General features: G+C 43.0%; 2 protein-coding genes and 1 long non-coding RNA gene across 4 annotated transcripts; 2 read left to right on the top strand and 1 right to left on the bottom strand.

Annotated features, from left to right (window-relative positions):
* The first annotated feature begins 1592 nt into the window (after positions 1–1592).
* LOC147795337 (E3 ubiquitin-protein ligase TRIM56-like) lies at positions 1593–8963 on the top strand. Its single transcript, XM_087132043.1, has 3 exons — positions 1593–2090; positions 4043–5341; positions 6641–8963. Exons 2-3 carry the CDS (start codon positions 4045–4047, stop codon positions 7264–7266), a joined length of 1923 nt encoding a protein of 640 aa, XP_086988169.1. The 5' UTR covers positions 1593–2090; positions 4043–4044; the 3' UTR covers positions 7267–8963.
* A 336-nt stretch (positions 8964–9299) lies between these two features.
* Positions 9300–13529, top strand: LOC147795336 (E3 ubiquitin-protein ligase TRIM56-like). 2 transcript variants are annotated; one of them, XM_087132045.1, is made up of 2 exons: positions 9300–9538; positions 10587–13528. In XM_087132045.1, exon 2 carries the CDS (start codon positions 10590–10592, stop codon positions 11898–11900), a length of 1311 nt encoding a protein of 436 aa, XP_086988171.1. In that variant the 5' UTR covers positions 9300–9538; positions 10587–10589; the 3' UTR covers positions 11901–13528. The 2 variants fall into 2 exon arrangements, with proteins under 2 accessions (XP_086988171.1, XP_086988170.1); XM_087132044.1 differs by lacking the exon at positions 9300–9538 and adding an exon at positions 9554–9683 and having other exon boundaries at positions 10587–13529.
* A 241-nt stretch (positions 13530–13770) lies between these two features.
* LOC147795335 (uncharacterized) lies at positions 13771–15044 on the bottom strand. The gene is made up of 2 exons (XR_015423990.1): positions 13985–15044; positions 13771–13941 (listed from the first exon to the last, which is right to left on the bottom strand). It is a non-coding gene; the product is annotated as an uncharacterized LOC147795335 (long non-coding RNA).
* Positions 15045–17001: the final 1957 nt, after the last annotated feature.

Raw genomic sequence — 17001 nt, 5'->3', positions numbered from 1 at the left:
ATTCTGTGTTTGATAGAAGAGCTTTGCACATCGACTGCTTTCATTTAATACTTTGTTCCTTCAAGAAATGGAATTTCTTCCTTATAGGCTGTAGTTTCTGAGGACGCCTACATGTATGTGTGACTGTACCCCGGCTAGTTAGTTTGGTCAATACATCAAAGTTGAGTATTACAAGCGACATTTGTGTGTCTCTCTACGTCTACATACCACGTCCGGTGCTTGTTGCATTCACGTTGAAAATGGCTTCCCTGTCCCGTCCCTTTTAAACCACGTTGATCCTATAATTCTAGATATCCGTTTTCTTCCCTATCACATTAGTACTTGGCAACTAAATTAAAATCCGTAGAGAGAGTATCTCGAACGTCAAGCCTGTGTAAATATTAATACGCCTTTAGTTTTGTTTTTGGTAGCAGACCTGTTACGGGAATACATAAGTTTAAAGATAAAATAAAAAAGGATGAACCTTTAAAACAGTTCATTGGTAAAGTCCTGTAGGTTTGATGGATTTGGTAGTTTTGACAGTGTTTATAGGCTTTAATAATTTCATAAGACCGTGCTTGAGTGAAAGCGACCTGACCATTTCAATTTTGTCATGTGAATATGTATTATGACGTAACTATAATATGCGTTGTGACTCGGTTATTTGCATATCAGTGCGTAAGTTGTTAAGTTTGGGTTGACCTCCCAGTGAGCTGCAAGCCTCCGGCGTAAAAACGGCTTGAACCAGTGTCCAAGCCCTCATCAGAAAAATAATTTCCAAGAATAAGATTTCTCGTATTATTTCACAGTTACCCCTTTTGCTATGCAGTGAACTGATCATGAAACACAGCTGGCTATGTACGTTGCCTGTATAGTGTATTCGGTGTAATGAACAGCCTTCGAGGTAGTAGCGACGCTAATTCGAACCGGACTAAAAAATTTCTCTCTGGGCTCGCCATAAAGATTATTTGAGAGCGTAATATGCATGGTCACAGTTGGGGTTGGAGACTCTCGTTTCGTGTCTGTGCACGACACAGCCATTATCTGACCGTCAATGACGAAACTGTACAGTGTAAAGGAAACCCCCAATAATACTCTCGGATTTCTAAGTTTCATAAGAGAATAAACATTGCACTATCTGATATAAATGCACGTAGGCCCTATAGCTCTAGTTTGTATCTACATAGTTGAGGTGGAATCAAGGTTAATTGTGGCAAATTGCATCCTGTGTCTGTCTCTGTCTACGTGCCATTTATAGTCCTCGCCTCTTATTGGGACAGTCTCCTGGTAGAGTCTAAACGATGTTGACCTTATAATTCTAAATTCCTGTTCTCTTCCAAATGACATCAATGTTTTGAAACAACTTCCTATGCTCAGGAGAAAGTGTCACCATTATTAGTTTTCGTCTTATTACTCAAATATCAAGGACACTTTATGCTATCAAATGTTGGTCAATTTCTTGTACTGATTGCTGATTTCCAGAGCGGTTCTAATTAGCGTAATGGTACCGCGTGGTAGGTCTGAACGATCCATCTCTTGACCTGAAAAGGCGATGTTCTGACAAGCTCCCCGCAAAACCGACAAAGAATGAAACATTCTGTCACACTCAGGACTGACAACGTCAAGTCTGTGTAATCCAACTGTTTAGTGCTGAACGGCACGTTACTGTGTATTACCGTAGTTTGTTATGGTGCAGCTGTGGCAAGGTTCGTCCCAACAGAATGGAGTCTCGACACCACGGTGTGGAAATGAGTTGAAAGGGAGACTGGGTTGAAGGGACTGGCTTTGAAGTTCATGACAAACTGTGGTTTGCAAATTATTGTGCACTGAAGCGTAAGGCGGCTTTGAGAATGTACCGTACAGTTTGGAATAGACATCAATGTCAAACCAACGCAAGCGGCCTTCTGTACCACTCGCTGTACATTGCTTGCGTATCCCTACACACCACACCTTGACGGCGCCATTTTCAGGAAACACTTCGAGTCTACACTTTCCAAAATCTGTGCTGCAGGTGTGATTTCTACATTACAAGAGTGGAAGAATCTCGATAAAACTCTAGACAAATCAATGGATTCAATTCAAAAAATAAAGCGAGGACGTTTCTTTGAATGGTAAGTGAAATACCTTCCGTTGCAGAAATCTTTCAAAGAACTTGTCAGTGGTTTGTTTGAAAAGGTACGTGGCAAGGTTGCCACATCGGTAATTGCCGGCGATAGGACATAGAGTACGGGCTACGAGATCAGTCCAGACTCTGGTCCCGATGGCTTCAATGTTTCCCCAAACCAAAAAGTTAAAAAGGTGGCACAATTAGGGGAAGGGATCTAATGTTAAAAGGAGCTCACAGTGGAGTAAATCTGTGTTGAAAACTGGGCAGATGGAGGACGGGGAAATTGTGGGGGACGATTTGCCCGGTCATGAAAATTCGACATGATGGGGGGGCCGATGTTCTTGATAAAGATGTACTTCTGTGATGTGTATTTAATTCATGCAGAATCTTTAACCAAAATAGTATACTTATGGCTTTCTAAAGTTGCTTTCGCTTTTCTGATACAGTGATATTGCATTTCAGTCGTTGGGAAATCCTGAAAATTCATCACAATCCGCTTTATTTTTTTTCTCATCACAAACAAAAGTGGGGATGATTTAATAGCCCAGACCCCCACCAAGGGGGGTATATTTCCCCATCCCCCGGGATTTACACACCATGGGGGCTCAATAGTCAGTTCATGAACAAGTTGGAGAGGACGAGAGCTACAACTACGTATCTTTTAAAACGCGTTAGTTTTAAATGGACCATGCAGTAACTTCAAATAGCACCATGGTGTTTCAAGTCTCCTTCATTTCATTTTCTTTTATTCTCATTTCATCTTTACGTTGGGGCCTTTTGTTTTACACTGAAAGGAACCTAAATAACTGTGATGTAATTTCAGAGGCAGTTGAAAAGAAGGGCAAAGGAGCTGTATTTGAATTTTAGGCAAGAATTTCCGATATATGCCAAAAATTGATCACATCCAATTATGACACCTTGGCTTCAAGCCTGAGGGAAACCTTTTCAGCTGTAACGTATCTGCGTCTTGTACAGATAATCCCACTGGTCATGAAACGGACCTCTGATTTATTGCTTATTGTCGACGTTTTCTCTTACAAAATAGACAGGCCATGTTGCCGTGTAAATCATCACAGAACGACGTTATAGCAAGGAAAGGGGTTCAAAATGTGAAACGGAACTTGTCACGTTGAAACACGAGAAAAACATGCTTCATGATTCACTGGCCTACCGTCATGAATTAGAAACTGAACTGCGGATTAGAAACAAAAACAGTTTTGTCTGTGGAAACTATTCCACAAATAGTCAAATTATACTGCAGGAAAACACTACTAAAAGCGTTCTCCTGTCTCCCTTTATTGGCATTTATTTATTAGCACACCCGCTCACAACTATGCATGTTACATTTGAATAAAAAACGCGTCACAAAAACTCCAAATTAAACAAAAAATGGGCGCCTCCGGTATCCTGAGTGTAATCTTTATCACGATTTTGTACCCGCTCCTTTTGCGTAAAACGAAGCATGCAAGATGAACTGCAAGATTGCAGTGCCCAATGCCTGGGCAATGCAACTATTGAATCATGTCGTTATTTCATTCACATCGGCATGATCAATTTCAAATAGTCAAGAGATGTTGACCATACTTGATGGCACTATCGGACACATTCCAGAAAGTGTGCCTGAAAATGTCTGCGTGTTGCTGCAATAGCATCTGCTGTATTCGACGTCATTGGTCTTTTCTTTCCATTATCTAATAATTATTCCTGGCACAAAGAGCGTGGGTTTGAAGTGTCCTGTGTTTTTTTTTTGGGGGGGGTGTCCTAAAATACAATTTGGAAGGGAAGTTTGGCGGCCTTGTCCGGGAGAAACAGACTCAAAAAACAGAGGAAATCAAATTGTTCCCACAAGTATTTCCTTCACTTTGAACTCGTTCATGCGGTTGTTTGTTCAAAGAAGAACATTTTTCACAGTTTAATTTATAGAGGACCTTTGTTTCTAATTTGCCTTATACGTAGAAATGGCGACAGGATCAGCAATGAGTTCGGCTCTAGAGACGATCAGCAGACATCATCTTGAATGCCCCATTTGTAGTGAGAGATTCCAACGACCCAAGATACTGGACTGTCTGCATAGTTTCTGTGAGCAATGTCTGCTGACATGCTGCAGCACGAAGCACCAGGGCTGTACAGAGATTCCTTGCCCCTTGTGTCGACAAGAGACACAACTTTCGGAGGCGGGGGTTAGAGGCCTGAAAACCAACTTTTATCTGATCGGTCTTGTTGAGGAGATTGAAGTACAGGAAAAGTTGGTGTGTTCGGGTGAGACGAAGCTGCTCTGTGAGACATGTGATGATGGCAATGAGGCAACGCATCGCTGTCTGGACTGTGAACAGAATATCTGCTCACGTTGTCGAAGTACTCAGCTACGAACTGTTGTTTCAGCAAATCACACTATACCCCCATTAGAGGAAATTCGTCAAGGGAAGATAAAAATGACCAAGAAGTCCGAAACATATTGTCCAACGTGTTCAACTCACGAGGGTAAAGTGACGCGATTCTTCTGCACAACTTGTGAGACATTAATCTGTCAAGATTGTACTGTGATAGACCACTGCAAACCGCAACACGCACACATTGATATAAAACAGGCCACTTCAACATACAAAGAGTCATTAGCTGACTTGTTTTCCCCCCTCGAGAAGATCCTGAATGAACTCCAAGAATCTCTTGAGATAGTTTCAAAAATGAAACAAGAGCTCGATATCAGAGTAGAGAACGTAATTTCAGTGGTGCATACCAAGGCAGCTGAGATAAGAGAAGAAGTCACTACTCAAGAAAATCGTATCATCCATGAAATAACAAATATCCAAAGCGATCGTCTTCAAAAACTGGCAGAATATGAGAAAACAACGAGTTTGGCATCGGAGAGAATACAGCATTCATTGGAGACAGCAAGAGAGGTGGCAAGGACGGCAGCGGATAGTGAGTTCCTCTCACTCTACGCAACAATCAACAAAGACTTGAAATTGTTGGCAGGTCAAACTATTCCCAGAGTTGACAAGAGGCTTGGATTTCTGAAGTTCAAGCCGAGTGAGGGGGTAGGTGACATCAGTCTGGGCAAGGTGATGATGGAAGAAAAGTGGGAGCAGCGATCTGTGTTTGGTAGCATGGGAAGCGGTCCAGGAGAGTTCTTTGGGGCTTGGGGCATTGCTGCTCGTCAGCCTGATGACGTTTCATTGGCTGAAATCTGGAACAAACGAGTTGTGATCTACAGCATCGATGGTAATCAGAAAGGCACAATCCCGATGGAAGGACGTAAGTTTGGATAGAAATTGCCCACAACGATACACTGCTGCTTTTTTTATTGTAAATAAATTCATGATTTATTTTGGAATTACGATTTCAAACAGTGGTGTATCCTGCCTGATGTGTGTGTTGGGGGGCAAATTCAAAAGCAAAATGCTTATTCAACATGATGGTAGGGAGACAAAATGTCGAAAGCCTTAGGCCTACTCACAGTCCCAACTCCCTTGCTTCAATTTCGTGGTGTTGTTTTCTAAGGGTTTGTTCATGTTTGATAAATACTTGTAAATATACTGATTACTTTTTCTTACTCACCTATGACGTAATCTAAAACAAACAGGCTAAACAACCCGTCGGTTGGTTGCAAGTTGCCGTCGCTGGATACGCCACTGGTGTCAAGCCACATAACAAATCTAAAGGCTTTGGGCAGAGTCACATGGTACCTAGACGGAGGAGGCTCTAAGAGAAAAAAATGATTGGCATGTTTATTTTTCCAGATATTGCAGTCAACTTTACTTAGAGAATTTTCTCTTCCCCAAAATGACTAAACGGCGGCTTAAATGTACAATACCTGGATTCTTAAAAAACAAATCCAGCTAACCCCAATTCCGGATCAAACATTTTTTTTAAATATTCAGGCAAATATATGTCATATAACAACAAAACAGATACAGGCTTCCAATTCACTGCAACAAATGTTGGACACGTTGCATCTACACAATGGCTCATGATCAACATTTCTTCCCGTAAAGGCTCAATGCGCATTTCTGTTTTTGTGAAGTATCTATTTGCCAGCGTTCATTCGTCCATGTTTAAATACTATGCAGCACAGGTAGTGAGCGGTAACGAGAGGAACGCCCTCTTGCTCCTTATTTTGACGGAAAAAAATTTACTTTCTTTTCCTAAAGTTCGTTGCCACACGACCGAGTGTTCTAGTGTATAAATATTACGAATATTTAAAGCAAGCCTGGCAACAACGAATGCTGAGAAGTGACTCCGGCTGGGCTTATTGTCGTGAGAGAAGGAAAAATTCCAAATTCCACGGACTCGCTAGACAGGGAGGGGGAGGCTTCAATATACATTCTACATGAATCCTTGTTCACTTGCTATGCATGGACGTAGCTACACGTTTTTTTGGTCACTTCTTCCGTGATCTTCATATTGATTGCTTCATAATAAATAACTTTAGGTTTCCGGGATCTATTGGTCGAATAAGGGGCAAGGGTTGATCCTAGGTCTCTGGCTTTATAACTCTTCAAGAACGTGATTGATTGGTTAATGCTTTTCTGTTTGTCTTTCAACTCCAAACAGGCCCATGTGGCATTGCAGCTACACGCACCGGCAATCGGTTGGTAGTTGTTGAGGAGAACGCATCCCACGTGAAAGTCTTTGACAAAGGCAACACGCTGGCTTTCCAGTTCCCCACAGTGCCACCGAGTGAGGTCGGTAAGACCGCAGTGGACCTCTGGAGTGTGGCAGTCAAGACAGATGGGACCATTGTGGTTGGTGATGTCAAGAGAATGGTGCTGACCGAACACAGCCCCACTGATGGCGAACTCAGAAGCACCATCCCAGTCAAGATTAAACCTCGTTATGTCGCTGTTGACAGCAATGATCGAGTCGTAATCAGTGACTGTGAACAACAGTTAGTCGGGGTTGTTAGTGCGAATGGTGATACACTGTTCACCATCAAACCTACCATCGATGGTGAGGTAGTTAGATACTGTACTGGTGTATGCGCAGATAGCGCGGGCATCTATGTTGCAATGCATAATGATGATGATGACACCGGTCATATCCACCACTATGACCCTCAAGGTGGCTTTCTCCACTGCATCGCAGAGGGTCTGCACTATCCCCAGGGAATCACATTCGTAGCAGATGGGCAACTGGCAGTTGCAGACTTTAACTCAGTGAAGATTTATGACTTTATTTAATGTAACACAAACAAATCGATTTCCTTCCGCTTTCTTCGGGAGGAAACAGCAGTAGCATTAGTCGGAAATGTTGCGGTGTGTACAACATTGCATTCAATGTCATCAAGTTTTTTTAATAGAAAATTATATCCACAAAGGTTTGCGTAGGCTTACTGCATGGCAGAAATGGAAAGCATACTACATCAAAATTTCACTGAGATGGGATTTAAAAGTATGGGAGCTACATAAAGTGCTCATCATTTAAGCAAATTTTCTTTGTTAGTTTTGCATTGTTAACTATATTTCCTCACGACTTATGAATTGTTTTCATAGATCCATTTAACAGTAGTAAATGCATCCCAATATTGGTGAGTTATGCCTACCGTGAGCGCTCACAGGAGATATGGGAAGTTGTCAGCTTGTCTCACCAAAAGAATCAGACTCATTTTAATGCAAACATCTTGCAGGGGATTATCAAATTGAGGAGAGTATAAAAACTGAAAAATAATATATGAAGTCAAATTGTTCTCATTGAGATTTACATAAAATTTTAATGTTCTCAAAAGCTTACTTTGCTTGAGTAGTGGGATAGCGAAGATCTCATCATTTAAATAGTGAAGTACATTTGTAAAAGTCGATGTGGAACTCACGTTTGGAGGAATATTGCCCTCATAACTAAACTGTCCCTTTGTGTTGAACCGTCTTATTCTTATTTGCAGTTGAAGGTATATTACGAATTAATACCTCGTTAAAGACAGGCCCAATGTCACCATTTGGAGGAGAGTTATATTGATTCATTTCCTTTGCAACTCCTTTCGAAATAAAATTCATTTCGTTTTCTTTTGAACTCAAATGAAGGTTTTGTTAGAGATTTAAATGATGTTTTTCTCGGTGGCAGAGGCAAAAGCAAGATGAAATGTAGGTTATAAAACGTTTCATTTGCAAATTGCTTAATTTTCTTGCATTTTATTTACATAGTTTTAATTACTGATGGCAACAATATTCCACATATAGAATATAAACGTTTTCAAAGGCTATGCCTGAGTATTATTTAAACGCAACATGACCGTTTAATTTTTTTTTAAATGTGAATATTTATCATGACGTAGGTAATTGACATTGTAACAGTTATTTGCATAGCCCTGGGCAAAGTTGTTACTTTTCGGCTGACGTCCTCGAATGTTTCCTGCACAAGGAAGGGTTGAACACGCATCTGAACCTCTTCCAAATAAAAAAGCTAAGTCCCAAGACTCGTTTTGACAGTGGACAGATTTACTGGATTATCTGTATGGTTGTATAGTTGCCCTCTTGTACTATGTAGTGATATGAAGTAAGCCGTACGTTATCAGTAAGTAATCAAGAAGTCTTGGGGCGTATCAAGAACCAGACCCGTAATACGACAGCTCTCCAGGAAGTTTGTCAGAGAGCTGTTAAAGGGTGCCAGAATTGAGGTTGTTTAATTACTCCTGTTTGTTTGTTTGTCTGCGTGTGACATATGATCTGGCTGTCAGAAACGAAATCGTACAGTCTAAAGGAAAACCCTCTTGGGTATTTCAGGTTTTTTGTGATAAAGTCTGAAATAAATTATTATTAAATTAAAGATGGATTGATTTGCGTAGGTCGTAGCAGTAACTCCGATTGGAACGGTATAAGATAAAGTACTGATTAACAAAGGAATAATTGGCGGGTATTACACCGCCCAAAACACTGCACAAGAATCAATGCATGTACATGAATTGTTTTATGTTATATGATATTCGCTTACGTGCGGCTCACGAAATCTTGTTTATTCTACTATTGTGACGTAGTTTGGTTGCAGAAAGCGTGCAACCTAATACATATTTCTTTCCTGCATAGATTGTATTGAATTGATTGTACTAGACTTTTATCCAGGCGTTCAAACTGCAGGTTTATCTGCTCTTGTATCGTGAATGGTCTAACATGGCATCCTGTGTGTCCTGTACTATAAACCCTGTTTCCACAATAGAGCTTTCCTTTCCAAGCTCACATGCGTCAATCAATTACAGCGGGTGATGTTATGACGCACTGACTGAACAAAGCTCGTACCATGCCATCGAATGTTACGGCTGCAGCTTGAAATAACGTGCGCCTTTGCAAGCCACTGCCTAGCGGCTGCAGCAAAAACATATCAACCGGTTCGTTACTGATAGCCATAGTCAAGCATTTGTGGACGCCATATTTCAGGCAGTGGATCGCTAAAATAATTCTCCTTCCAACGAGAGATATCTTGACCGAGAACAAATCACCGTGGCACAACCATCAGATACAATTGGTAAGCTGACGAACGTAGAGGCTCAATAAACGTTCTGGATTAGCCATGGGAACAACAGTATGTAAGGCGCTCTCTGTGATGAAGCAAACGTGCATTGATGCTTGCCAAAGCACAACAGGGACAGTGGTGGACATGTTGTTATGTGGTAATGTTATTCATTCTCCATCGGGAAGTGAAAAGGGCAGGGTGTGAGTTAACATGGTCATGGCAGTTGGGGAAGAGGAGGGGCGTGTCAGCAATATCCCCATGGGGGAGGGAAAGCTTAGCCCTTTTTTAAAGAAGCTCGCTCGTACCTTATGGACGGGATGGGCGATGGGTTGAACAAGACACATCAACTCACCTCAGCCTCATTCGATTTTTAGCTGTGTGGAGTAGTTATGTCAGGTTATGAATGTACCAACCGATTTGTTGCTTTATCAAGGAATGATTAGGCCTACTGTATTGAAATACATGACTAACTTAAAGTTAATGTATGAGCGTTACACTGTAGAGGTTGGGGGAATTGGGAGTCTGAACACACACCGCACACTTTCTGGTAAATGGGGATGGGCCGCCAAATTATCCAAGCGCCCCGCCGTTAGGCGCACAACACCACTGTGTGTTATTCATAGGTCATTTTAATATCAAAACTTTTAAACGTCAAAAGTAAAGAAAGACACCTGTAAAGCTCAATTTTTCTATGAGGTAATGCACAACAGTTAATCTTTTTTGATGAACGGGTGTCGCCGATACCACTTCTTTTATTTACCCAAAGACGCAGGCAATCCCCCCCCCACTGGCTTGCATGAATTTAAACCAGAGCTTTGGTTAGCACCCTGCCTGATGAAGGAATATTGCTACAGGAAAACCTGTCGGGGCTCTATTGAAATGATCTACAGGAATTTACCCTGACAGTAATTGACGTAAAACGATGTATTTACCCATGGATGGTTTTCATACACATTAGTAGACTTAATCCGTATCAACCAACTTTCGTTTCATTTATCGATGGTGAATAATGTTGATTTTCATTTAATTCAAGACCTTTTAATGGTTTTCTTTGAACCAGAAAATGGCTACAGGATCAGCAGTGAGTTCAGCTCTAGAGACGATCAGCAGACATCATCTCGAATGCCCCATTTGTAGTGAGAGATTCCAACGACCCAAGATACTGGACTGTCTGCATAGTTTCTGTGAGCAATGTCTGCTGACATACTGCAGCACGAAGCACCAGGGCTGTACAGAGATTCCTTGCCCCGTGTGTCGACAAGAGACACAACTTCCGGAGGCGGGGGTTAGAGGCCTGAAAACCAACTTTTATCTGATCGGTCTTGTTGAGGAGATTGAACTACAGGAAAAGTTGGTGTGTTCGGGTGAGACGAAGCTGCTCTGTGAGACATGTGATGATGGCAGTGAGGCAACGCATCGCTGTCTGGACTGTGAACAGAATATCTGCTCACGTTGTCGAAGTACACAGCTACGGATTGCTGCCACATCAAGCCACACAATACCTCTTTTAGAGGAAATCCGTCAAGGGAAGATTAAAGTGAAAAAGCTGCCTGAACAATACTGTCCAAAATGTCCGACCCACGAGGGGGAAGTTACACGATTCTTCTGCACAACGTGTGAAATTTTAATTTGTCGAGATTGTACCGTCATGAAACATCGCATACCAGAACATACCTATCTTGAAATAAAAGAGGTCGTGTCGACATACAGACAGATATTAGCTGATTTGTATTCTCCCCTTGAAAAAGTATTGAACCAACTCCAGAAATCTAAGGAGACAGTTTCAAGAATGAAGTATGACTTGGATATTCAAGTGAACGCAGTCACGACAGAAGTGCAGGACAGGGCAGCTGAGATAAGAGCAGAGGTCACAGCTGAAGAAAATCGCATCATTGATGACATCAAAAACATCCAAAGCGATCGTCTTCAAAAACTGGCAGAACATAAGAAAACAACGAGTTTGGCATCGGAGAGAATACAGCATTCATTGGAGACAGCAAGAGAGGTGACAAGGACGGCAGCGGATAGTGAGTTCCTCTCACTCTACGCAACAATCAACAAAGACTTGAAATTGTTGGCAGGTCAAACTATTCCCAGAGTTGACAAGAGGCTTGGATTTCTGAAGTTCAAACCGAGTGAGGGGGTAGGTGACATCAGTCTGGGCAAGGTGGTGACGGAAGGAAAGTGGGAGCAGCGATGTGAGTTTGGTCGCAAGGGAAGCGGTCCAGGAGAGTTCTGTGGGGCTTTGGGCATTGCTGCTCGTCAGCCTGATGAGGTTGCAGTGGCTGACTACTACAACAAACGAGTTGTGATCTGCAGCATCGATGGTAACCAGAAAAGCACAATCCCGATGGAAGGATGTAAGTTTGGATAGAAACTGCTCACAGCGATACTCTGGTGCTTTGTTTATCGTAAATAAATTCATGATTTATTTTGGAATTATGATGTCAAACAATAGTGTATCCTGCCTACTGTGTGTATGTCACAAGCCTGGGTCCCCCTACCCTCTGACACGCAATGTGTGCACGGTAAATTATGCAGTACACTCAAGCAGATAATTTAACTTCCAAATTCAATGGAAACTAATTTATTTACAAATATACAAACCACAAAAAGAATTGAATGAAGGGGGAGCAAAATACAGAAGATCAACAGTTTTAAAAAAATGGGTTTCATAGAAACTAGAAGGCTGGTGGGCTGGTTGATAATTACCACTAGCCCAAATTCGGACAGTTCAAAGGGAGAGTTGGTCACTTGTCCGATGCGCCGCTGTTACATGACTCTCAGCCGATCCTCGGCGAGGATGATGCAGGTGAGTCGGGGCTGGACTAAGCAGACCAACAGGCAGGTAGGTAGCCGTGTCCCCTTGCGGCAGACTCGCTGCTCCTATCCAGCCAATGCAGGACCTGGCTTGATTGTGTCTCGGTACTCAATGAGGTCCAATTACGGGAGCTCCGACTCTGTAATAAGGAGCCCTGAAATATTGAATAATCATACCCATGTATTTGACCATATTACTAATTTTCCATACCCGAAAGGAGAAACTTCATTATTAAAATGGTCACTAAACTTGGCTTTTGAACTCCCCATTATCACAGATATATAACATAATAGCACTTACATATACCAGACAAAACATAATGGCTACATATTAGAAAATAATTAAAAAGAACACTTTCAGTATATACTGGCTCCTGAGGTCTTACAGCACACTGCAACTTGTCACAGCCTGCCCTTCCTCTTTAAACTTTTCTCCTGAAAATTTGGGGCAGCAAATCGCTCTCCCAACTTATGGCTACCGCCAAGACTGGATTTTCAATCCACATCAACAAGGTGGAAGGCTTCATAAAATTCTGGCTTCAGAGCTATCGCTCAAACTTGTGCTATCGCACCACAGGCCTGTCAGTGTGTGTCACACAGAACCACACCCCAGTATTTAAGGCTATCGCTGCTGGACAACGCCTCAGTGAGCTTGCACTGTAAAACGCTATTCATGTCCCCATGCCTGGTGTGTACCCATGCAGGTGTGAACCATACAGGACCCCACCTTACTTTGCATAAAAGGGCATATAAGGAAATTTGGCCAACTTGGCAACATACAGTTTGTGTCTTTAAAGTAGTCAAACACTTGGCGTAAAATATCACTGACTTGTGACAGTGTGTTAGGGGCAAATTCAAAAGCAAAATGCTTATTCAACATGATGGTAGGGAGAGAAAATGTCGAAAGCCTTAGGCCTACTCACAGTCCCAACACCCTTGCTTCAACTTTGTGGTGTTATTTTCTAAGGGTTTGTTCATGTTTGATATATACCTGTAAATACGCCGATTACTTTCTTCCTACTCACCTATGACGTAATCTAAAACAAACAGGCTAAACAACCCGTCGGTTGGGGGCAAGTTGCTGCCGCTGGATACGCCACTGGTGTCAAACCACGTAACATATTGTGGCGGGACAACTGACACCTTTTTGTGGCGGACCAGCAGACTGGCCGGATCGGAGATAGAATTGACCTGGCCTACCGCACAAATATATTTATTTGACCTTACACAAGAATGAGCGGCTATCCAAACGCAAGGGGGGATATCAGTTAACGAACGGTGGACTATGCCTTAGGGGCTGTTCGTTTGGTGGAAGTTTACCACTGCTCTGTGATTAGGTAATTGATCCCAATGTCAATAAAGATTGCAATTAATGTCAATATAAGTGATACAGGACTGACTAAATCTCACGGTGACCAGTGATCTCTAAGGCAATTATATGATTGGTTTATTCAATGTCAGTGCTCAGTTATCCGTTATATACAACAGCAATTAACTATATACAAAATTATCCTCACGGGGAGATAGTCCTATGTGGTCAACTGCACCACGGACGTGATTAATCAGCCTTATCCTTAACCTACACCAGAATAACCCTCGCAGTGATCAGGGTAAACCCTCACGGTGATCAGGGTAAACCTCACAATAACCAGGTAACCCTCACAGTGATCAGGGTAGCCCTCAAGTCTAAATAAATAATCTACTGATGGCTTATAACTGATAAGTCTTGACCACACAAGCAATTACAATCTTCGTAACTGTACAACACAACAGGGTACACTTATACAAGAATAATCTGTACTGCCTTACAAAGCAACACAGTTCCCAAACTGCAACAAGGTTTCAGGTGACTTAAATAACCCTCACCCACTTCAAGTTATTATGAAATAACACAGGTAAGTTGATTAAGAAGGCGATTATAATAGTCCTCACCAGACTCTAACGGAAACCTGCACCCAGTAAACCTCAACGAGGAAAGCAAGCTCCCAGACCAGGACCGCAACCAACCGTCGCTATGCCAACAAGCATGGAACAACGGCACACAATCCTTCTAGTCTAAGCTTCGCTAATTCCCCCAATTAACTGGTTCGCTCGGGTTCCCTAACCCTATAATCTACCGCTTCTTAAATAAACGAGACTGTCTAACGATTCGCAATCTTCAAAGAGATCTGATATAATCGGCAGCTCCGGCAACTGAGAACAAGCACCACACTAACCGATCGCACCGGGTACACTTGAGGTAGATCCCCAACCACCGGCGGTCGTACGTCAGATTTATTCTCGAAACACAACACAACTCCACAAAGCTCTGGTTAGCACGCTGCCATCTTGAGAAGTCCCGGCAACCCACGCAGCCAGCGCCCAGACCTAAGGTAATGCGCGCCTCTGATTGGTTGCCGCGCGCATGTTTAATGCATGATTAAGACGCTCCTGAATTATTAATGACCCAGACTAAACACAAGTCTGCGCAGCTACCCTGTTTCGTCACACAGGCCCCAGCTAAGCTTAGCCCGTCCCGGGTTAAAACGCTTAACCCAAATATTAAAAGAAACAGGGGTAATAGAAATTTATACAGCATAACATGTGAGGTTTACCTGAAACCACACAATACATGTTATACAATTAAAAACCATTCCATGAGATCTAGTTGATCAACCTCACATACGTGTTACACAAACACATCCATTACTGTACCTGCACGTGCAACCACGCTCAAGCAACTTACCTGAGGCTCAAATAGTAATCCTCATACACCATAATTAACATAAATTATGCACTGTTGAATTAGAAAATATACGAACTTTTGTAACTGTATAAAATGATTTATAAAACCTGACAGAAATATCTTATATAAAAATTTAACAACACTTCAACACACTTCATAATTTTACAAGGAGAAAAACGCTAGTTTGTGTCCGCAACTTTAAGATAAATTATGGTGAATCGTCTATTTACAAATAATCGTAGGCAATCAAAAATCATGAATATAAAACAAATTTTAAATTGGAATTATTATGATTGGGAAGATAAAAACTGTAATTAAGCTTGGGTTGAGTAGCAGCTGGCGTCCACCACCTTCTTGTACTTGGCAGTTGTGGTCTCCTCGTGGACCAGCTCACCGTCTAGGAAGGTTCGCCTAGGTGGATCCGCTCCTCTAAGCAGGGCTGCTGTCTTCCTACACCTCTACGGTGGCTCATCTAATGTCGTTCTCGAACTCCATGATCCAAGTGTTGCCACTGTCACTTTGGGGCAGTGGCCCCAGCAAGTCCACAGCCACTCACTCCATGGGCTCGCCCATCAAATACTGCTTGAGGGGGGGGGGGAATTCTCCTCTTGGCAGGAGACTTCCTCCTCGCACACAGATCACAGCTCCTAACGAATGACCTCACATCTGCGGTCATCCCAGGCCGGTAGTACCGCAACTTGGCCTTAGCCAATATTTTCGTGACCCCAAGGTGACCGCTAGTCTGACCTCCGCGTAGCTCCTGCAGCACAACCTTTCTCAATTTCTCAGGCAGTACCAGTCGCCACCTAATCGACTTTCCGTCATCGGACTCCCAACTTCGGTACAGGACACCATCGCGCACCCCTAACTGATCCCATGAGGACCATAGGGTCTTGTGCGCCGAGGAGGCGGCTGATACAGTCTCCCAAACTGGGCGGCTGTCCAACTCCTCTTTAGCCCTCACAATCCAACCAATACTTTGATCGTCAAGTTGTGCCTCCCTTACTTCATCCCCAGACCAGTGTGGTTCGGCAAAGATGCCCCTCACGTCTGCCTCAGGAACTGCTAAGTCAGAGTCAACCTCACGGCGACTCTCCTCAGACACAACCGTTGGATTTCCCGCAACTTCCGTTGCCCCTTTCATATCAGACCGACCACACTGTTTACAGACCTTCCTAGACAACCCGTCAGCATTTCCATGCTTACGTCCAGGTCTGTGCTGAATGGACACGTCATACTCGGAGATTACCTCAAGCCACCGAGCAAGCTGACCCTCGGGGTTCTTAAAATTAAGTAACCACCTAAGAGCAGCATGATCGGTGCGAAGTAAAACTTTCCGACCACACAGATACTGTTTGAACTTCTTCAGATAGACAACTACCGCTAAAAGTTCTCTCCGGGTAACACAATAGTTCCTCTCGGCCTTGCTGAGCTTGCGGCTTGCAAAGGCCAGGACCTTCTCATGACCCTCATGGACCTGGGACAAAACTGCCCCCAGTCCATCCCCACTTGCGTCTGTGTCCAAAACGTAATCAGAGTCAGGTATGGGATATGCCAACACAGGTGCAGTCTGCAGCCTCAGTTTCAACTCTTCAAATGCCTCTTGGCAGGCATCAGTCCAGCGAAACTCTCTTGACTTTTCAGTCAGCGCATGCAGAGGCGACGCTACCTCGGCAAATCCCCTGATAAACTTCCGATAATAAGAAGCGAGGCCTAAAAAGCTTCGAACTTCTCGGACACACTTAGGTGTGGGCCACTCAGCCACTGCCCGAACCTTTTCAGGGTCGGTAGCCACACCTTCAGACGACACTACATGACCCAAATAGGTCACAGAGCGCTGGAACAAAAAGCACTTACTAGGCTTCAACTTCAATCCAGCTTTTCGGAGTCTGGAGAGAACGACTCGAAGCTGTTCAATCTCCTCTCTCTC

The sequence above is a fragment of the Acanthaster planci genome, unplaced genomic scaffold (genome assembly GCF_054643075.1).
Source record: "Acanthaster planci isolate LZ-2023a unplaced genomic scaffold, COTS_SCS Contig68, whole genome shotgun sequence".
Lineage (NCBI taxonomy): Eukaryota > Metazoa > Echinodermata > Asteroidea > Valvatida > Acanthasteridae > Acanthaster > Acanthaster planci.
Note: the sequence above shows the minus strand (reverse complement) of the source record. Positions and strands in the feature narration are given on the sequence as shown.

Coding starts and splice junctions, on each gene's coding strand:
- LOC147795336 (XM_087132044.1), top strand. CDS start 9,636: ATGCTTGCCAAAGCACAACAGGGACAGTGGTGGACATGTTGTTATGTG. Junction 9,684..10,586: donor GGTGGACATGTTGTTATGTG/GTAATGTTATTC, acceptor TCTTTGAACCAG/AAAATGGCTACAGGATCAGC.
- LOC147795337 (XM_087132043.1), top strand. CDS start 4,045: ATGGCGACAGGATCAGCAATGAGTTCGGCTCTAGAGACGATCAGCAGA. Junction 5,342..6,640: donor CACAATCCCGATGGAAGGAC/GTAAGTTTGGAT, acceptor AACTCCAAACAG/GCCCATGTGGCATTGCAGCT.